The sequence below is a fragment of the Sminthopsis crassicaudata genome, chromosome 1, assembly GCF_048593235.1.
Source record: "Sminthopsis crassicaudata isolate SCR6 chromosome 1, ASM4859323v1, whole genome shotgun sequence".
Lineage (NCBI taxonomy): Eukaryota > Metazoa > Chordata > Mammalia > Dasyuromorphia > Dasyuridae > Sminthopsis > Sminthopsis crassicaudata.
This window is the reverse complement of record NC_133617.1, coordinates 17,874,015-17,897,015: the sequence shown is the minus strand read 5'-3', so window position 1 is coordinate 17,897,015 and position 23,001 is coordinate 17,874,015. Positions and strand designations below refer to the sequence as shown.

The 23,001-nt window shown below is 47.1% G+C and overlaps 1 protein-coding gene across 1 annotated transcript in view; it reads left to right on the top strand.

The window, feature by feature from the left end:
• Positions 1-23,001, top strand: part of MYO18B (myosin XVIIIB) — a 358,263-nt gene that overhangs the window by 33,245 nt on the left and 302,017 nt on the right. Inside the window, exons 8-11 of the mRNA XM_074295232.1 lie at positions 1,653-1,851; positions 3,373-3,515; positions 5,955-6,055; positions 13,628-13,691. Of these exons, the coding sequence (XP_074151333.1) occupies positions 1,653-1,851; positions 3,373-3,515; positions 5,955-6,055; positions 13,628-13,691 (507 nt within the window). The remainder of the gene's footprint in view (positions 1-1,652; positions 1,852-3,372; positions 3,516-5,954; positions 6,056-13,627; positions 13,692-23,001) is intronic.

Below are 23,001 nucleotides of genomic sequence, written 5' to 3'. Positions count from 1 at the left end.
CATAGGATCATAGATTTTAATTGAGTTCTATTCAATGAACATTTATTAAATGCCAACTATATACCAATCACATAGTAGGAGCTGAGAATATTTTGTAATACAAATAATACAGTGTAAAGCAAATGTAATACCAAGATACTGAGGCTACCTGTAATACCAAAAAAAAAAAAAAAAACAAACAAACAATGACAGTCCCTGCCCTCAGAAGGTTTAGAATCTACGGGGGAGACGACATACAGAAACAAGTTGGAAAGAGAGGAGGAGATCCCGGAAGAGTCTGGCTCAGGAGCATCAGGTTTCCAGAAGAGATGTGGATGGAAAGTAGAGAGTAAGAAGGAGTCTTTAGTCCTTCTTTCTCATATTACAGAAGGGGAAACTGAGGCCCAAGGAGGCGAGAGCTGTCCAATACCATAAGGATAACGAGATTATTAAAAAAGGCATATATGAGGAGGGTCTGTTGATGAGTGTTCGTCGTCTCACACTGTTTACCCCTGGAGATGTCCCTGGACCCCTTTCCTCTCCTTTGCCGGGGTGAATGTTGATACATGGTGGTGGGGGGAGCTTCCTCTCCTTTCCATCAAACCCCACCACTGGCCATGATATTCCTTCCCTCCCTGGCTATAGGCTCAGGTTTGCTTTCTGTGACCACCAGGTGGTAGCATAGACCCACACTTAGGTCCAAGACTTGGGGACCAGGTGGGGAGAATGATAGAAGGTGGCAGAGGGTCCCTGCTCTCAGTGGGAGGAGCCCCTTGTGTTTGGAACCTCTGGGAATGAAATGGGACCTGAGAGATGGGGCAGACTGGGTGAGATGTCAATCTTCCAGGGAAGGCGGGACCATCCCGGCAGGCAATGGAGTTAGTGCCCAAGCCCTGGGAGAGAGGGCATGGTGGTGGGGACGGCCCTCTTGACTTTTCCTCTAGGAGGAGAGAAACAGGGGTCTGAGCCACGCCGGGGCCCCTGCCTGGTGGTTTGACCCCTCGGGGACTTATCTTGATGGTTTGGCAGGATGATAGAGATCCCGTTATCCCGCCTCTCAAGGGCCACTCTATGTGGCCAGTGGAAGCTTGGGAGGGGGCTGGAGTCATAGACCTGGACCAGGAGAGACCTTGGGAGCCATTTAGAGCACCCCCTCCTTTTCCAGATTGATAAACTGAGACCCAGAAGGATATAGTGGCTTGCCTAAGGTCATGTGAGTAGCAAGTGGGATTCCAATTCTGGCCTTCTGACCAGGTGAAACCTGGATGAAGTGCTCACTTTGTGCTGGGGATACAAATGAAAGACAGAGAAGCGCACTGGGAATACCCACTCAGAAGTGGGAGTGGCCACATGGCCAGTGGCAGGACGGCAGGGCTGGGCAGCAGAGGAGATGCCCTTTTAAGTGTGCCCTCCCCCCCAGCAAAGGCCTCCTAGGTTCTTTTGTAGCTTTAAGCGGATCAATCAGCCAATCAATAATCATTTATTAGCTCCTACTGTGTGCCAGGCTCTGCACTAACCACTGGGCTGGAAAAAGAGGCAAAGGTGAATCCATGCTCTCGAGAAGCTTACATTCTGATAGGATCAGGACATTTAAAAATTTTGTACTAAAGGAAAACCTAGGAGACCTGAGGTCCTTCAGGACCCGCTACTTACCTCCTGGCATCTCCCCGCAGGCGCCCAAAGGAAGGAGAGACGGCCTGGCGCCCCACATCTGCTCCCTGGCCCAGAAGGCCTACTGGGCCATGCTGAGCCGGCGCCAGGACCAGGCCATCGTGCCCTTGGGCAGGAGCGGCTCTGGCAAAAGCACCTGCTGTGAGAGGGCCCTGGAGTTCCTGGTGGGCAGCGCCGGCAGCGTGAACGGCCGGGTCTCAGGTAGAGTCAGGGATAGGGGTGCACGTATGTGTGTGTGGACGAGGGGGAGCATGGATAGGGGAGCATGTCTGGGTACACGCAACATGTGTATACACACAGAAAGCCATGTCCCTGTGTATGGATGGACATGGGGGATACATGAGTGGTTGGAGGTGCATGACACACATATAAAAAACACACATGCACACACATGTGCCTGTTTGCATGCTCGTATATGTTCATGCATTATGCACACATGTGTATAGCACACATGTATGAGTATGTCTCCAGAGAAAACCATGTCCCTGTGTGTGTGTACATGGGGGGTACATGTAGGTTGGGAGTATATATGAGGCACACACAATATAACACACATGCACATGCACACATGGCAGACAAAGGCGCACGGTCACATGCACATGTATGTTCACACATTATGCACACATGTGCATAGCACACGTGTATGAGTATGTCTCCAGAGAAAACCGTGTCCCTGTGTGTGTGTACATGGGGGGTACATGTAGGTTGGGAGTATATAGGAGGCACACACAATATAACACACATGCACATGCACACATGGCAGACAAAGGCACATGGTCACAGCACATGCATGTTCACACATTATGCACACACGTGTATAACACACATGTATGAGTATGTCTCCAGAGAAAACCGTGTCCCTGTGTGTGTACATAGCGGGTACATGTATGGTTGTGAGTATATAGGAGGCACACACAATATAACACACATGCACATGCACACATGGCAGACAAAGGCACACGGTCACATGCACATGTATGTTCACACATTATGCACACACGTGTATAGCACACATGTATGAGTATGTCCCCAGAGAAAGCCGTGTCCCTTGATGGTAACGCTGGCTTTTATACCCCAGGTCAGCTTCCTCAGGTGCTTTTCCTCCCCGTGCATTGCCCAGGGCCTGGTACCAAGGAGGAGGTTAATAAATGCTTTTTGACAGTCTCACTGACTTTACACACGCCGTCTCTTCTGATCGCCACGGCAGCCCTGCGAGTGAGGGACTGTGGGGAGAGATGGCGGGCGGGTTCCGGGCCTAAAAACCTGGTCATGTCTAAGGTCGTGGAAGCAGAGCATGGTGCTCCATGACAAGTGGGATGGGAAAATGTTCTAGCTTTACTTTCACTGACTTCTAATGGAAATGGAGCATTTTTTAACCATTTAAAAGCCTTGTTCTGAGATGGAGCCCGGGAGGTTTGCCAAAATGTCAGAAGGATTCAGGCTGCAGAAAGTGCTGCAGAATTCCCGGTGTGGAAGGCGGCCGCTGAGCTGACTCTGGGGGAAGCTGGGGATTCTGGAAGGTGGAGATGAAGAAGGAGGGTGTTCTAGGCATAGGGGGCAGCCGGTGCAAAGGTGTGGAGTGGGGAAACGCCACGTAGGCCAAGCAGTAGGAGGCCGGACCGTGAGAATGGGGGGAAGGGAGGGGCATATGGAGCCTGAGGTGCAGGAGCTTGGAAGGCACAGGCCACAGAGGGAGAACACTGAGCGACTTTCTGTTTGCAGTGGAGAAGATCCGGGCCACTTTCACCATCCTCAGGGCCTTTGGCTCAGTGCTGACCACTCACAGCCACAGCTCCACCCGCTTCTCCATGGTCATGTCCCTAGATTTCAATGCTACCGGAAGAGTCACGGCGGCACACCTGCAGGTGAGGGCCCTGCCTCCAGGGCACAGGCTGGGCTGGGGAATGAACCCTGAAGGGAGCTCCTGGTCCCAGTCTGGGGATGCTTCCTGGGCCTTCCAGGAGCCAGCTGGCCCTTCTTTCTGTCTGCCACTCTGTTCCTGTCCCCATCACCCCAGGGACCCTCCCTGGGCATCCCAGGAGCCAACTGGCCCTTGTTTCTGCCTGACACCCTGTTCCTGAACCCATCACACCAAGGACCCTCCCTCAGTACCCCAGGAGCCAGCTGGCTCTGTCTCTGACACTTCGTCCTTGTCCCTATCACCTCAGGGACTCTCCCTGGGCATCCCAGGAGCCAGCTGGCCTTGTCTCTGTCTGCCACCCTGTCCCTGTCCATATCACCCCAGGGACCCTCCCTGGGTGCTTCAGGAACTAGCTAGTCCTGTCTCTGTCTGCCTCCCTGTCCCGTCCATATCACCCCAAGGAACCTCCCTGGATGCCTCGGGAGCCAGCTGGCCCTGTCTCTGCCACCCTGTCCCCATCCCCATCCCCATGACGGTCCCTGGCTGGGCACGGGAGCCATCAGCTCTGCCCGAGTCTTGCTCAGTGACCCAATTTATCTCTTTCAGGAGCAAATGCTCAGACCTGTCTGTGCTTCTGAATTTTGCAGAGATTAAATATTCATGAGTAAATATATAATTCAGCAGTTCATTAGTGGAATCTTAAAAGTGAAAGCTGAAATTAAGACAGTTGTTCCTCAGCCTTCCGTGGCAATCTGTGTTTGGGGAACGCGCAGCCTGTTTGTTCTCCCCCATTCCCCCATGTCCCCTCTAGAAACGTTCTGTGTGGAACAGAGCAGGGGGATGAGATACCAAGAAAGGCCGGAGGAAGGAGTCTCTAGGCTTGGCTGAGGTCGCACCCAAAGCCTCTGGGGAGCCCCTTTCCTGGCTGGAGTGGGGGATCATCCGTGTAGCCCCTACAAAGGAGCCCTTCTTGCTTCCTCTCCCCCCTCTTCTCCTCTCTCCTTCCCCCTTCCAGGGGCCTGAAATGCTGATTCAAACGAGTCCTTTGGGCTGAGACATTGAAGGCTCCTGATAGAGGGGGCCGAAGTCAGCGACGCACAAGGCCCATGTTACCTGCTAACGTGCTGCCTTGGACTTGTTTATTGGCTTACCCTGCCCTCTGAAGGAAGGGGGCACAGAATGGGGGTGGCTGCGAGGACACAGAGATCTGGGGGGTCTGTGAGGAGATGGGAGGGCATGTCTGACAAGATCCCCATGAGGAGGCTCTGGCTAGACTTGGGTAGTGGGGGCAAAAGGTGGGACCTCCAGCGGCCTGGCAGGCCCTGATCTCTGAGAGGACATGGAAATAATGAAGGAATGAATGAAAAATGAATGGATAAATGCTTCATCTCCTGATGGATGGATGAATGAATGATGGTGACTTATTACTGTATTCCAAAGTGTTACCCCATTGGCAAGAAGAGTGGGCCGAGGTGGGGAGGTCTTTCTTGTTCTCTGCCTGTGCCTCGGGTTTGCACAGGAGTTTAGGTGGCTGAGCTCTGGTCTAGGCCGCAAGTCCTAGCTTCTCAGTTTCTCACCACCTTGGACCACTCATCTATCCATCCACCCATCCACCCATCTACCCATCCATCCATCCACCCATCCACCCATCTATCCATCCATCTGTCCATCCATCCATCCATCCATCCATCCATCCATCCATCCATCCATCCTTCTATCCATCCATCTGTCCATCCATTCACCCATCCATCCATCTATCCATCCATCCATCTGTCCATCCATTCACCCATCCATCCATCTATCCATCCATTCATCTGTCCATCCATTCACCCATCCATTCACCCATTCACCCATTCATCCATCTATCCGTCCATCCATTCACCCATCCATCCATCCATCCATCCATCCATCCATCCATCCATCTATCCATCCATCTATCTATCTATCCATCCATTCATCCATCCATCCATCCATCCATCCATCCATCCATCCATCCATCCATCCTTCCATCCACCCATTTGTCCATCCATCCATCCATCTATCCATCCATCTATCTATCTATCCATCCATTCATCCATCCATCCATCCACCCATTTGTCGATCCATCCATCCATCCATCCATCCATCCATCCATCCATCCATCTGTCCATCCATTCACCCATCCATCCATCCATCCACTCACCCATCTACCCATCCATCCATCCATCCATCCAACCATCTATCCATCACCCATCTATCTATCCATCCATCTGTCCATCCATCTACCTGTCCATCCATTATCCCATCTACTCACTCACTCACTCATCCATCCATCCATTCCTCTCTCCTCTTTCCCTCCCTTCCTCCCTCCCTCCATCCATCCATTCTCCATTCACACAATATGTGCCATCACCACAGAGTCATTTCCTCTGTCTCTAACTCTTTCTCCCATCTGTCTCCCTAGACCATGCTCCTGGAACGGGTTCGAGTGGCCCAGCAGCCGGAAGGAGAGGGAAACTTTGCTGTTTTCTCCCAGATGTTGGCTGGGCTGGACCTTGATACCAGGTAAGCTCCCACAGTGTGGAGTCCCAGGGCAGGAGACAACATGAAGTAGGGATCCTGTCCCTTCCTTCTTTGAGATTGTGTTGGATTGGACTGCCATATGAGCTGAGTAACTGGGGATGTTGGGCCCAGAGAAGAGCATACTTTGGTGAGTAGTTGGTTGTGAGGCTTCGGGACCATTTGTTAGGGCTATTGTGGAGGGAATTCCTTGTCTGGTATAGATGGGGCTTGCTGATGTCCGTTTGATGCCCATTTCACAGATGTGGAAACTGATTTTCCCAAGATGAAATAGGTAACAAGTAATAATGCCCAAATGGGGCTCGGTGACTCAAGTCTCTCCCCAAACCAGTGCTCCCCACTGTAGCCCACAGCAAGCTCAGCATCTGATGGAGATTTAGTCACCTGGCAGGCTTCCTGGAGAAGAGGGAATTTGAGACAGGTTTTGAAAAGTGAGGGAGATGGATTTGCCCTGTGAAATGGGCCAAAAAAAGGGGGGGAATGAAGAACCAACCAACTTTGTTTTCTATCAGGAAGCTCTTGCTCTAGCATGCTGTGTCTCGCCCACAGAATTTCTTGTGGGCCTCTATATTCTCATCTGTGAAATGGGGATGATATCCCTTCCCCTCCTCTCCCAGGACTATTGTGAAGATGTGATATGATTGTATATAGAAATATTGCTCAGAACAGTACCTGGCACATAGTAGAACCTTCATAAATGATTGTTGACTTGGTTCTTTCAACCCAAGACAATGCTGCCTCAGTCTCTTCTGCCTCCTTCCTCTTCTGCATCTCCCGGGCCCCAGAGCTCACAGGCTCTGCAGCTTCATCCCCACAGCCTGACTTGGTGGAGAAACAGAGTCAGAGAAGACCCCTCCCCCTTTCCTGTCCCCAACCTCCCTTGGCTTGTCTCATACAATGGTCCCTGATAAGTCTATCAGCTCCTTCTCCAAACTGACCGTCAGCATTTCAGAAATCTCCTGTCTATGGGAAGGAGGCTCAAACCTCCATCATGTCTATGGGAAGGAGGCTCAGCCATCCATTGTGTCTATGGGAAGGAGGCTCAAACGTCCATCGTGTCTATGGGAAGGAGGCTCAAACGTCCATCGTGTCTATGGGAAGGAGGCTCAGCCGTCCATCGTGTCTATGGGAAGGAGGCTCAAACCTCCATCGTGTCTATGGGAAGGAGGCTCAATTGTCCATCGTGTCTGTGGGAAGGAGGCTCAGCCGTCCATCGTGTCTATAGGAAAGAAGCTCAGCCCTCCATTGGTCTATGGGGAAGAAGGCTCCTCTGGAAGCCAGCACGCAGCCCCCTTATCACGAGTCCTCGCCAACGGCCCCCAGGCACCTTCCTCTAGCTTGGAGATTGAGCTCCTCTCGCCCCATACTTTCCACAACAGAAGAGGCTCTTGTGCTCAGAGCTGAATTCGCCTGGAGAGTGCTTGTCCTTTTCTCCCTTTTCCTGAGCCAGCTCTAATAGTTTGCTGTGATAGCAACGGCCACTTTGGGAATGATTTGTTTTGGGCCCGACCTCTTGTACTGGGCTTCCTTTTGTGGTTGCAGAAGGCCTGTTTTGATGGCTGTCTTTCTCCCTAGACTACATGGATGGGCAGATTGGGAGCCTGAGCTAGAGAGAGGCAGACAGGGCCGGGATGAGATTTCCAGTAAAAAGGAGATGTTTGCCTCTGTGTCCTGGTTCCCCGGAGAGTAGGCGGGACCCCCTTGGTCCCCTTGGTGAAAGACTGAGAGGTCGAGCCGGGGGCTGGTGAGCCCATCTGCCTTTTGGTGTAGCCAATCGGATGCGAGGAAGCCTTTCTGGGAACTGGCGTCATGATGCCCGAGAAAGGGCGATGGCTGAGGAGTCGCTCAGGCTGAATCTGACCCCTGGCTGTGATCTCCAGCCTGAGAAAGTCACTTAGCTCATACACATGCCTGGGGGAGAACTTGAGAACTATCTTAGCTTCTCTTTGGAAACCTGGCCCTTAGCCTGGCACAGAGTGGAGCTTACTGACGGCCTGACCTATTTAGCCCTCAGTTTCCTCTTTCTGCAAAATGTAAAAAAAAATGTTGGATTCCTAAAGTCTGTCCCAGTTCTAATTTTATTTTATTTATTTATTTTTTGAGGCTGGGGTTAAGTGACTTGCCCAGGGTCACACAGCTAGGAAGTGTTAAGTGTCTGAGACCAGATTTGAACTCGGTCCTCTTGAATTCAAGGCTGGTGCTCTATCCACTGCGCCACCTAGCTGCCCTCCCTCAGCTCTAATTTTATGACCCAATAATACTGGCAGGCTCCTTGGTGACTTTCAAGGCCCTGGCACTGTGAGCTTTGGCTGGCTGCCTGACCTATTTAGCCCTCAGTTTCCTCTTTTGCAAAATGTAAAAAAAACAAATAGTTGGATCCCTGAAGTCTGTCCCAGCTCTAATTTTGACTGGCAGGCTCCTGGGGGACTTTATAGGCCCTGGCATTGTGAGCTTTGGCTGGCTGCCTGACTTTTTTAGCCCTCAGTTTCCTTTTTCTGCAAAATGTAAAAAAAAAAAAAATTTGGATCCCTAAAGTCTGTCTTAGCTCTAATTTTGACTGGCAGGCTCCTGGGGGACTTTCGAGACCCTGGCATTGTGAGCCTTGGCTGGCTGCCTGACCTATTTAGCCCTCAGTTTCCTTTTTCTGCAAAATGTAAAAAAACAGTTGGATCCCTAAAGTCTGCCCCAGCTCTAATTTTGACTGGCAGACTCCTTGGTGACTTTCAAGGCCCTGGCACTGTGAGCTTTGGCTGGCTGCCTGACCTATTTATCCCTCAGTTTCCTTTTTCTGCAAAATGTAAAAAAAAATTTGGATCCCTAAAGTCCGTCCCAGCTCTAATTTTGACTGGTAGGCTCCTAGTGACTTTCGAGGCCCTGGGACTGTGAGCTTTGGCTGGCTGCCTGAGCTATTTAGCCCTCAGTTTCCTTTTTTTGCAAAATGTAAAAAAAAAAATTGGATCCCTAAAGTCTGTCCCAGCTCTAATTTTATGACCCAATAATACTGGCAGGCTCCTGGGGGACTTTAGAGACCCTGGCACTGTGAGCTTTGGCTGGCTGCCTGACCTTTTTAGCCCTCAGTTTCCTTTTTTTGCAAAATGTAAAAAAAACAGTTGGATCTCTAAAGTCTGTCCCAGCTCTAATTTTGACTGGCAGACTCCTTGGTGACTTTCGAGGCCCTGGCACTGTGAGCTTCTGAGTGTTTGAGGGAGAGAGATGGCAGAGTACCCCTGGAGAGCACCAATATTGCTAGTCTTTTTCATTGTGCATTTCGCTTTGGATATCTCACTAGATTTCCTGAGGTCTTTTTTTTTTTTTTTTTCAGGACTCTTTGAGAATCCATGTCAGTTATTGATGAGGGAATTTTTCTCTTCTTCAGGAGCAGGAACAACAGCTCACACTTCTGTAGCTCATTATTCCCATTTTATGGATGAGCAAATTAAGGCTTAGGGAGAAATCATAGGTCCGGAACTAGAAATTACCTCATTTTGTTGTATAGAAGAGGAACAAGAGACCCAGGGAGGTTAAGTGACAGTTAGGACGTAGGATTTAAATTTAGCTTCCCAAGCTACAAGAGCCAAGGCTTTTAAAGAAAGGTGCTGGGGCCATTGGGCCCTGATTTATGGAGTTCGCTCTATAGTCTGCGGACTCCAAAGCCAGGTTCTTTCTCTCACATCAAGCTGCCATTTCTTCATCCGTTATAAGGGACTCTGTCCTCTCATGCGTCTGGGCTGCATCATTTCACATCTTTCCCCTTGTAGTTTTCTATCTAGTTACTGTTTTTTACCCTCCCATTTCATCCTATCCTAGCAGGTAGGGAGGCCCATTTTCCAGAGGAGGAAACTGAGTCTGTGAGAAGCCCAAGACTCGGGATGCCTGGGGTCCTGTTTGAAGCTGGGATTTGAACTCAGGCCCCCTTACTGGGCCCTCTTGAGCCGGGCAGATGTCACCTTTGAGTGGGCGTGTGCTTCATCCATGAAGTAGGGCAGGGTCCAGGCATTTCTCTCTCCCTAATGATTACTTAGGGAAAGGAGATCTTTGTGCCTGAAGGGAGGCAGTGAAGTGCAGTGGAAAGAGCCTTGGTTTTGCCATTTCCCACCTGTGGAATCTGAGTCTGAGTCACAGAATCACTGGAGCCTCAGTTTCCTCATCTTTAAAATAGGAATAATAATGGCCCTTGTCCCTCACAAGGCTGTTGTGAGCCATGAAACATAATAGAAGTGGGAGCTCTTGTTATTTCCAGCAGTTCCTGAGGACGGATGGGAAAAAGTCCAGCCTGGAGGTCTCTGAGTGTGGAGAATGAGGGTCTCCAAGGTGGCTCCCATGGCTCCACTGGGTCCAGAGATCCATTTAAACAACATTCAGGGATGCTGGGCAGGATGGAGGGAGCAGAGACCCTAAGGGAGGGATAAAGGCCTCCTTTTGAAACCCTCGATGTCACGGGAAGGACATCGACCCCGGGGACAGAGCACTTGGCCCGGAGGACCAGCTCTGCTGTGGATGGGCTGTGGGATGTCCTAGAACCCCTTCTCCCTCACTGTTTGGGTTTGGGGGAGGTGATCACTAAGGAGACTCCCACTGGAAACACGACGCTCTGAGATATATGCAGAAGTGGACTTCAAGCCCTCTTTTTAAAGATGGGGATACTAAGGCCTAAGGAAGTGGTCCTCAAACTGTTTAAATAGGGGGCCAGTTCACTGTCCCTCAGACTGTGGGAGGGCCGGACTATAGCAAAAATAAAAGCTCACCCTCTGTCTCTGCCCCTCAGCCCATTTGCCATAACCCGGCGGGCCCCATAAACGTCCTCAGTGGCCGCATCTGGCCTGTGGGCCGTAGTTTGAGTACCCCTGTCTCAGGGGGTCACACAGCTAGTAAGTGACCAGAGTGGGATATGATTTCAGTTCTTCTGACTTCTGGTCCAGATCTCTAGCTACAGACCATGCTGCCTCATCAAGTTCTTCTCCTAGCTTTGACATCCCATTATTAGACCCCTCCCAGCCCTGACATTTCTTGTTCTAAGGTCCCTCCCAGCTCTGACATTCCCTTCTAGGCCCCTACCAGCCTTGACATCCCTTGTTCTAAGCTCTCTCAGTTCTAAAGCAAACCGTCTGGGATTCTGGGGCCCTTGCTGGAGGTGTCCAGTTGTTTGCCAAGGCTGTGTTTCCTGCGTGTCAGTTTAGCTCCCTGAGCTCAGGTCCTGGCTCTGGTACCCAGAAGCATCCGTCTCCATTGCTGGGCATGTTTGCTTTGGCCCCTGGCCCTGCTGCCCAGCCTCAGTGAGTGGTGACCCTGCTGGAGCTCTAGCACAAAGGATAGAGATGTCCTGGGGAATCAAGGCCAGCCACAGCTGAAAAATTGCTCCCCCTTCAAGGGTGCCTTTGTCCCCGGAGCATTTGTGGTGGGCAGGCTGGCAGCCTCTGGGCGGCCGCCAGCTCCGAGGGAGGGTGAAGGCTGGGGATGCTGAGGGAGGGCTGAAGCTGGCGTAGGTGGGATGGCCAGTGTGGGCCTGAAGAGGGAGCTGAGCCTCCATGAAAGAGCCTCCCTCCATCTGCTCCCGCCTCTGCACCCTCAGCAGTCTGGATTTCCCAGCTTTTCTGCCGCTCCATTGTCTCCTAACACAACAGAACCCTGAGTGGGAGCGGAAGCCGCAGCATCCTCATTGAGGGAGGAAAACAAAGTGGGCTTTCAGGAGGAGGGAGCAGCGGTAGGCGGACTTCAGGAGGCCCTGGCTTGGGCCTGCCCGGCATGCCAGCTGCCCCAGCAGCACCAGAGAGGGCGGCCAGCCCAGCCAAGCAGAGGAGACACACCTGAGGAGGAGCTTGGCTCCAGATCTCCAGGCCTCAAAAGCGGGGGGGGGGGCATCCCTCTGACAAGTAGAGGAGCACCTGGGGGGTCCAATGGACAGCCATTTATGCTCATCTGTGGTCACATCCCCTCCCTGGGCCAAAGTTTCCCTCTTTGGAAAAATGAAGTCATTGGATGAAAGGATTTCTAAATCTGAATCTGTGACTATAATCCCAAATCATCTAGCCATTCTGGGCCTCAGTTTCCCTTTCTGGAAAAATGAAGTCATTGGATGAAAGGATTTCTAAATCTGAATCTGTGACTATGATCCCAAATCATCTAACCATTCTGGGTCTCAGTTTCCCTCCCTGGAAAAGACAGGGTTATGGTAGAACATATGCTCTTGGACTTTTTGTGTATAATAGGCTGTCAACCTGATAAAACCCACAGGCCCTTCTTAAATACACAAAATAAAACAAGTAGGATTACAGAAGAAACAATCATGTTGCAATATAGTAATGAAGTCTTGAAGTGCATTTCTAGTGTCTATGATCATTTGACCCCGAGTCCTTTAGCCCCCCTAGATCTCTGTTTCCCCTCCTATAAACTAAAGGACTTCTCAAGTGTTTTCTCATTTTAAGTGTGTGATCTCATCTTCTATGGAAGAATAAGAGCTCGATGCGCCTTCTTCATAATCCCCTTTTTTTCTTTCTCTATTTCTCAATGGGCAGCTTTCCCATAATTCCCGAATTGCCTCTTGGGAGCTTAAGTGAAATTGCCTTTGGGGAATGAATGGTGCCATGACTGGATCCAATGGGATATGGAGTCAGAGCTTAGAGGACCTGGATTCAAATCCCATCTGTTTTTATTACTGGTGTGACCACAGAAAAGTCACATAACTCCTCAGTTTTCTCATCAGCAAAATGGGTAATAGATGGTCTATGAGACTCCTCCCAACCCTAAAACTTCTAATTTCTTTTGAAGGCCAATAGGATATATATTTTAATAGCTGCTACAACAGTCAAAATCTCTTCAGTACATTGGCTTAAAATTAAATTATCTTAAATATGGAAAGCCCTCTTGGATCACTGCCTTGGAGTGGATCATGGGTGGGAGAGCTTATGTAACTCAATGAAATTCTGAGCCATGCTATTCAGGGAAACCCAAGATCGACTGGTTATTGTAAAAAGTTCTGACAAAAGTGATCCTTTGCAGAAGGAAATGGCAAACCATTTTCATATCTCTGCCAAGAAATATATACAGAAGGGCTCGACCAGCCCAGGGTCATGAAAAGTTGGACACAATTAATCAGTAGAACACCAACAATGAATCTGAGAAGGATTGTAGAAGCATATAGTCCAATATCCCCATTTAACATATAAGAAAACTGAGACCTGGAAAGAGGAAGTATACTACTTAAAGTCGGCAGCTAACGTTTATTAAGAATAATAAAATAGCTTCCCAAGAGCCAGTTACTGTGCTGATGTCAGTGATAGAACCAGCGCCCCAAGTATGGTGCGTTTTCCAATATCCCATGTTTTCTTGATAGTGATCAAAAGACGAGTCTACAAAGATCTAGATCAGAGAGAAAGCCCCCAGTGTCGATATGGGCCTGAAGTGAATCATCTCCCAGCTGCTGGCCTGGGTCACTGCAAAGGTTTTAAGCTCCTTCTTAGGCAGACACGGGTGGATTAAAGTGTTTGGATAGTCACCCTTTTTTCACCTTGTTCTTGAGGCTGTGAAATTACATCTTTGGTCTCCCATCCATGCTTTCAGGACAGAACTCTACTTGCACCAGATGGCGGAAAGTCACTCTTTTGGCATGGGCGTGTGGGCCAAGGTAAGGGGATGCCAGCCAGATGTCTTCTTTCTCTGGGATTAATGGGGGGTATTGAAAGGGAAGAGGTGGGTGGAAAGGCAGGAGGGTGGTAGTGATGGTGATGGTTACTTTTCCTCAGCTTTCTCTCAGCTTTGACAGATGGGTTGAGTAGGAAGTCGGTGGCAGGCTTGGAATCTCATGAAAGTCAATAAGAATTTGTTGTGCATCTTGTTTTCTGCTTAGAACTCTGTGTGTATGTGTGTGTGTATGTGTTTGTGTCTCTCTGTGTGTGTGTGTGTGTGTGTGTGTGTGTGTGTGTGTGTGTGTGTGTGTGTGTGTGTAAGTGTAGGATGTGGAGGATAGAAAAAACATATAACATGATGCTGTGATGAGGGAAGAACACTGGATTCTTTCCAGGAGAATGGAAGCTCCTGAAGGGCAAAGATGGCTTAATTTTTGTTCTTGTGTCTCTACCAGTCATAATGCCTGGCTTTTAATAAACGTTTATTGTTTTAAACGGAATAGAATTCAAATCAGAAAGTCTGAGTGACCCTGAGCAAGTCAACATATGGGAAGCATGGAACCTCAGCCATTAGAAGGAGCCCAGAGCATCCCACTTTGAGATGGTTCTCGTCAATATGGCGGTTTTCCTTATGTTAACTTTAAATTTGCTTTGATTCCAGTTTCTTTGCTCATTTCTCAGAGCTTCGGCTTCTCTCTGAGATACGGAAAAAGCCTGTGCCTTCACTCGTGGTTAGGCTACCCCAGACAGAATCAGAATTCTTCTGAGCCCAGAGCAGAGACTTTGCTATAACGGCCTCCTGGGCTCCTCATGCTATGTATATAGGGTTGGTACAAAGGAAAGACCATTGACACTAGTCAGAGGACTTGTGTTCAAGTCCTGCTTAGGTATTTACTTCCTGTGATTATGGGCAGTTCATTTAACCTTTGTATTTTTCAGTTTTTTTCTTTTTAAAATCAACTAGCTGGCCTCTGGGGAGCTATGATTCTTAAAAATGGCTTTAATAATGTCTACAATACATATCAAAGCAAGTTTATAGTGAGTATAAGAGAAGATACCATTTGTAAACCGTGTTGCCAATTTTAAACTCTTCTGTCAGTACACTGGGGGTGAGCATAGATGACTTCTAGAGAAAACACTGACATAAACACTGACATAAACACACACACACACACACACACACACACACACACACACACACACACACAAATCACTGACTCCCTTTATGTGAGGGATATAGGATCATAAAATAGTAGAACTAGAAGGACATTTAAAGACCCCAAAGGAGTTATTTGATAGAGGAGGAAACTGAGGCCCGGAGAGAGGAGATAACTTGCAATCAAGGATTGAACTCGGGGTCAACCCCAAATCCTTCCCACTACATTGGGTTGCTTCCAATTAATTGAGGCTACGAATTCCTTTTTGACAGTAGAGAGATCAGTGTTATTGGCTGGAATAATCAAGATCGGTTTCATAGAACAGTGGGATTTGGCAGGCCTTTGAAAGGAAGAAGATCTCATAGATGGCCCATGTAGATTTCAGAACCTAGACATCTTCAGTCCAATAGTGTTGGTGATGAAAAACCTGCCTGGAAATTTGAACAGTCCTTACCAAGTCTACCTGCTCATTGGCATGTCCTGCACTGGTCGCATTTAAAGGAAGGACACACAAATAATCAACATCTATTGAACATTTACTGTATATGAGGTGCTGTGGGAGGACACAATCTATACAGTCTAGTTCCTTTCCTCTTCTTCCTCCAAGAATAAGTTCAGATGTCACTTCTTTGATTCAATCCAGAGGGAACCCCCTTTGCCCCCCCACAGATGGTATTATCTTCCTTCTCAGTTTTTCCAAGAGCCCTTTGCTTGTCTCTTTTTTTCCTGTGGAAATTTAAGGAAATCCTGTAGCATTTTGTTTGTTTTGTTTTTTGACAATCAGGATTACGTGACTTGCCCAGGGTCATACAGCTAGTCAGTGTCTGAGGCTGGTTTTAAATTCAGGTCCTCCTGACTCCAGGGACAATGCTCCATCCACTGCTATCTACCTAACTGCCCCTAAGTCAGGGGTTCTTAAATTTGTTTATGTCACGGATCCCGTGGCGGTTTGGTGAATGCCTAAGATGAAATAAGAACCGTTATTTCAAAAATAGGCCCTGATACAGGTTAAGAGCCCTTGATCTAGACAGAGTACCTTATATATAGCATATGTTTATTGGATATTTTTTGGATATGTGTGACCATACGTAAAGCACATTTGACAATGAAATATGCATCCATGTGGGGTGTATGCTTACTGAGTGATATGGAGAATAATAACTCATCTCCCCTTTGGGGCCTTATGGTTTACAAAGCACTTGCCTCAAAATAGGGATCTATCTGGAGAAATGCAAATAGGAGCAAATTTACCAAGGGAAAAAAAATCATGCTTGAATAATGTCAGTAGACTTGGCTATGGCCACATAATGGTAAAGGTTGGGGTAAGGATTAGAATCCAGGGCTTCTGACTCCCTAGTCCTATGTGTTTACCCTTCCAGTGTATGTGGGGGAGGTCTGGGTGGGCTAAAGGGATCAGCATATGAAGATACAGCTTTACATCTCTAAAGAGAGCCTTGCAGTCACTCTGAGTGTGGGGGACCATTGTTCAGTGGTTTGTCTCTTTAGGGCAGTGGCCCTCAAACTTTTTATTTTACTTTATTTTATTTTTAGAATTTTTTCCCACAGTATATATGCATGAGTAATTTTTTAAATAATATTATCCCTTGTATTCATTTTTCCAAATTATCCCCCCCTCCCTCCACTCTCTCCCCCAGATGACTCAAACTTTTTAAATAGGGGGCCAGTTCACTGTCCCTCAGACTGTGGGAGGGCCAGACTGTAGTAAAAACAAAAGCTCACCCTCTGTCTCCGCCCCTCAGCCCATTTGCCATAACCCAGCGGGCCACATAAATGTCCTCAGTGGGCCGCATCTGGCCCTTGGGCCGTAGTTTGAGAACCCCTGCTTTAAGGATTAGATTTCTAGTAGAGCCCAGTGGAGAGGGCCTCTGAGTCTGGAGCCTCCCTGGCTCCAGGCTGTGCTTTGGTGAGACGGGGCATCTTTAAGACGTTGGGGAGGCTCTGTTTTCTCATTTGCTCTTTATCCTTGGCAGGGGGATGTGCCTGCTGTAGGCCTGTCCAGAGACCCCACATGTGCATCCAGAAATGAGGGATGAGGGCCCAATAGAGACATGCCAGCTATTGATAACATCTCATATTTTATCTTCATTATAGAACTATTCATCAAACTGAGATGAATTAGCCTCCATAAGCAGAGGGTCCCTGGGGGACTTGCTGGGGGTGGAACTGGGGGGTTTGGCTGATCCACCTTATTCCATTAATCATTCTCAGTACCTAAGCCCATGTGTTTTTTAAAAAACAGAGACCATGGCTGCAGGGTTAGGTTTGAAGCATTCACCAGGGAGGCTCTCTTATTTCTCCATTTCTCCATGCCCACTTTTGTGTATCGAAGCTGTGATTGGTCCTGAGAGCCTGCTAAGGTCCTAGACTCTTGTATGGCCTAGGAAGAGATTCCTGGATGTTTCTGGATTCACAGAGGAATCAAGATTTGGGTCTCTCTCAAAGACAGTCTCCCTGGCATCCAGGATGAGGGGAGGTGATGGTTCTGGAAAAAAGTACCAAGAGAAACCCGGGACTGATTTTACTCTCCTTCCCTCCCTATCTCTCACCCCTCACTCAGTCTTGTGTTGCCTGTTTGGACCAGACAACCTCTCTGATCCCTTCTGACAAGATGTTTTTATGAGGAACGCGCAATAGCCTCTTGTCTCTGATTCCTTGACAGGCATAGAGGATCCAGACAGGATAATAATCCATGTAATTGCCACTTAGTCGTGGGCAGATGCGAGATATAATAGTACAGAGCCATTTCCTTTACAATCACAATGCTCTCAAACTGTTCATCTTTACTGCAAGGTGGCCCAGGGTCCACCATCCAACATCATTGGTAAATCAAAGTGGACAGGCTGGGAAATCAAGAAAGAAGTCCAAAATGTAGCTATAAATGTACGATCTTTTTTTGAGAAAGATAAAAAGTGGCAATGAATTTTAAGCTCATCTTAGAAGAAGTCTGGCAAGCTTTCAGGCAAGCTTAGTATCCAGGATCCCAGATAAGAGATGGTTTGGAAGAATGGAGACCAAGAGATGTTAAGATCACAGAGATAGAGATTCTCTGCCTCTAGTGCTCTTGATATTGAGCCGTGTCACTATGAGATCGAAACCACATTCTATGAGAATCAGCTAAAGGAACTGGGGATATTTTGCTGGAGAAGAGAGCTGACAAGAGAGTTTTTGAATGCTTTGTGAACCTTAACGCATGGTAGAGATGCTAGCCAGCTCTTATCCAGGGCTTCCTGGAGGTGGGGTGGTGCTTTCCACAGCTGACCCATACCCTGATCCATTGACTGAATCTCATAGTCCAACTTGACCATCTTCTAGTATCTGAAGGCCTATTTTATAGAATAGGGAATAGTCTGGCTTTGTGTGGTTCCAGAAGAAGGAGCTAGCAGCAAAGTGTAGGGAAAAGCTGATTCCTGCTCAGAGTCACCTCCCAATGAAGGCAGATGTCCTTCTATTGGATGGCCTACCTTGGAAGGCAGCAAGTCCCAACCCTGGAGGACTAGTCAGGTGTGCTGAAAATTGATTCGCATTATAATATGGCGGCTCAGACTCAATGCCCCCAAATTCCTTCTGACTCAGAGATCCCATAATTATGGGTGTGGAAATCCTGGCCAGTAAAAGACTCTACCCAAAAGCCTGGAAAAGAAGAGATACAAGGGGAGGAGTGTGCTGTCTAAATTTCTAAATTTCTGTCATGTGAATGAAAGAATAACCTTATTCTATGTTGATCCAAAAGGCAGATATGGAACCAATGGCGGAAATGATGAAGAGATAGATTTTGACCTTACACAAAGCAGAGATCAGGCTGCCCTGATCCTTAGGGCTTCCTCCCTGAGTGAAACATAGCTTGCTGAGCCTCTAGTCTCCTTATTGCTCTAAATCTATCTTTTCTCCCCCTATTCCTTCCTTCTGCTACCCAAATCCCACCCCTCACCCTTCATTGTGAAGGGGAAATGAAAATTCCTTTTCTCTTTGTCCAGCCTCCCTTGTTGGGTCAGGCTACCTTTGTGAGCAGCCAGTCTAAAAGCAGTCAAGCCCATGCTTGCAACCTCAAGATAGCATTTTTGCACTTTACATAACCCATTCTGATGTGTGGACTCATCTGGATCATCCAGAGGATTATTATTTACTATTCTGTTGTTTTTGAAAAGAAAAAGTGAATGAAGGGGCAGCTAGGTGGCACAGTAGATAGAGCACCAGCCTTGAATTCAGGAGGACCAGAGTTCAAATCTGGTCTCAGACACTTAACACTTCCTGGCTGTGTGACCCTGGGCAAGTCACTTAACCCCAGCCTCAAAAAAAAAAAGTGAATGAAGGTTTTACTAACCAAATATGGCTGGGGGCAAGTCAGGCATGTTGGTGCTCACCTTGTGAGGCTGTGGAGGGCCTCAGATGAGATAAAATCCAGTTTCCTATTCACAGAATGATGAATAAAGACCAGATTCATTCTATGAAATAGGAGCAATGGGTAGACATGTCAGAGGGGTGAATTGAGGTATGAATGAGGGCAGGAAGTAGGTCCCATCCAACTCTGAGAGGTCACCATTGTGTGAGTAAGAATCTGAATCGCAGAGAGATCAGTTGCCTTCTCCACTCAGCTGCTCAAGGACAGCAGAATTGGGACCAGTATCAGTGTCTCAGTGTCCTTTCCTTGACACCATCCAAGAATAAGCACAGTGATCAAATTGTAGAATTTTCCATACAGAGTCTGAGTATAATCAGAATTCCCAGAAAGGGGAGTTCAGAGTAGGAACGGTTAGGTAAGGGGAACTTGAGATTGACCATTGAAGGTGGGTCAGATTTTAATGAGAAGAAATAAGGAGAGTCTAGAATTATTTCCTTGTTATTGTAACATTTCTGTTGGGCTTTGAGTGCATTTTCCAGTGCATTTTGCATATGTTATTCTATTTGATGCTCACAATAATCCTAGAATGTAGACACTGTTAGTATTTCCATTTTACACATCAGGAAACTGAGGCAGGCAGCAGTAAAATGACTCACCAGAGATCATAGAGCTGAGAAGAGCCTGAGATCAAGTTTTAACTCAAGTTTTCCTGCACACTATCTACTGGGCTACCTCATCGGAGTAGGAAGATCTGAGTTCAAATTCAGCTTCCGATGCTTTCTAGCTGTATGGTCCTCCACAAATCACTTTACCTCCGTCTTCCTCCTGTTTTTCTCATCTATAAAATGGGTGTAATAGCATAAACATTCCAGGGTCATGGTGATGATAACGATGAGAGTTTTCAAAAGCTTTGTGACCCTTAGCGCATTGTAGAGATGCTAGCCAGCTCTTATCCAGGGCTTCCTGGGGGTGGGGTGGTGCTTTTCACAGCTGACTCTGATCCGTTGACTGAATCTCATAGTCCAACTTGACCAAATCCTCTGGGGCTCCCAGAATGAAAATCTAAGAGGTGCTGAAATGTCTGAGCAGTCAATGATGGTGAGGAGTCCCGGGAGGCTCACAGCTAGACACTGAGGCCATCCCAAGCAACAGGGGACCTCTAATCCAGGGATTAGCAGCTCCTTGGAGTGCAGCCAATTTGTAGACACATTATAGACTTGGTGGGCCTCAACTCCTCAGGGATCCCTAATCTCAGGCTCATTGTCATACTGTCTAGGGGAAGGAAAATCTGAAGAGAAAGAGCAAGGGTGGGGTATATGGGGGAATGACAAAGAGTCTGATCCTAAAACCTCATCTTCCTGGACCCCACATGGAGAAAAGTCAGCAAGGCCTGATTTCCAGGCTGGACCCATACCCTCCTCTGGGCTGGGTTGTCGCTCTTGTTATTTATTTCTTTTAATACTCACATTAGGGCCTTGCCGCCTTTAACATATCAGGTTTTAAATGGAAGTTATTTCCGAGCTGCTGAGGCCCCAGCCGCTGTTTGAAATCACAAAACATTCATATTATTCTCGTCTTGTCAATAATTTATTTTTCTTAAACCAACGGATGGAGGGGGTATGGGAGAGAAGCCCAGAGAAATCACCTCCCACCCGACCACATTTTGCTCCGAGATGTTATATTTCAAGTTTTAGCCTCAAGCAGATTTATTATTTTATGATCAGTTATCAACTCCGCTATCAATTCTGGAGCAATGGACTTAGCCTCTGGATCCGAGGTCTGAGAGAGGCCCCAGCAACGGGGGACAGGGAAAGGAGCTGTGGGATAACATACCCAGAGGCACCTGGTAGAGTCGTATGGGATGGAGTGGACTCAGGCCGACTAGAACCTGGATAGAATGGAAGGGTGTCAGCTCTGCTAGGTAAAATGGAAAATTTGAGAGTGAGCACCTTGGAGACAGTAGAGAGGAGGCTGAATTTGGAGTGAGCTGGTTCAATTTCCTGCTTTTAGCTACTTAATTAAAGCCTCTGTGGCTTCAGTTTCCTGGGAGTGAAATTTAAATGAGAGAGAGTTGGAATTCCTGGATTCTAATCCTGACACTGCAGGTGAATCTGCTGCTCTGTGTGACATTGGAGCAATCCCCTCATTTTTCTGGACCTCATTTTCCTTTTCTGTATATATATATATATATATATATATATATATATATATATATATATATATATATATATATATATATATATAAAAGGAAGCACTTGGAGTAAGGTCTAACCTAGGAACAGGTAGGAAAGAGGTAGAGTTAGCCTTCAGATATGGATTCCAGTGTGGAATGATCAGAAGGGAAGAAGTTTCCTATCACTAGAGGTATTCAAGGCAGTGGTGGAGGAGGGAGATTGTAGAGATCACTCCCAGACAATGTCTGTGGTTCTGTGACTCGCTGACCTCCAGGTCTCTTCCATTTCTGAAATCTCTCCTGCATCCCCTCTAAGTTGTGGATTTCTCTGGGTTAGGCAGGCCACCAGAGGAAGTGTCCAGCTGCTTGGGCATCTGCTGCTCCCATCTTGACCACCCCAATGCCCTCTGGGATTGTTATACTCTCAAGGAGATGATCTACACCAAAGATAAGATTCATATCATTGTTTAAAGCATTTTAACTCAATGAGCACTTATTGAAGTTCTATCATATGCTAGTTTCATTCAAAAAGCACTTATTATGTTCCTACTATGTGCCATTTTAATTCACTGAGTACTTATTAAAGTCCTATCATGTGCTATTTTAATTCAATGAGCACTTATTAAGATCCTATCATATGCTATTTCAATCCAAAAAGCACTTATTATGTTCCTACTATGTGCCATTTTAATTCACTGAGTACTTATTAAAGTCCTATCATATGTGATTTTAATTCACTGAGCACTTATTATGTTCCTACTATGCCATTTTAATTCACTGAGCACTTATTAAGATTCTATCATATGCTATTTTCATTCAAAAAGCACTTATTATGTTCCTACTATGTGCCATTTTAATTCACTGAGTACTTATTAAAGTCCTATCATATGTCATTTTAATTCACTGAGCACTTATTAAAATCCTATCATATGCTATTTCAATTCAAAAAGCACTTATTATGTTCCTACTATGTGCCATTTTAATTCACTGAGCACTTATTGAAGTCCTATCATATGCTATTTTCATTCAAAAAGCACTTATTATGTTCCTACTATGTGCCATTTTAATTCACTGAGCACTTATTAAGATTCTATCATGTGCTATTTTAATTCAATGAGCACTTATTAAGTTCCTATTATGTGCTGTTTTAATTCAGAGCATTTATTAAGCACCTACCATGCACCATTTTAATTCAATAAGCACTTTTCATATGCAATTTTAATTCAATGAGCACTTATTAAAGTCCTATCATGTGCAATTTTAATTCAATGAGCATTTATTAAGCACCTACCACATGTTGATGAATACCTACCATGTGCCATTCAAAGAGCATTTGTTAAATACCTATTATATGTCTGGCATCATATTCAAATTTAGTGATCCAAAAGTCCACTGCCCTCAAAGAACTTACAATCTATTGTGGGGTAGACATAGAGGAGGAGGGTTACATGTACACTTAGAAGTAAATACCAGATTTAAACAAAGTAAATATACAAAGTAAGAGAGGCAGCAAAGGCCTAAGGGCCACAAAGACCTGGCTTCAAGTTTTGCCTCTAACATCTACTGACTGTGTGACCCTGGGCCAGTCACACCCTCTCAATGTTCTAGACAATTCCTAA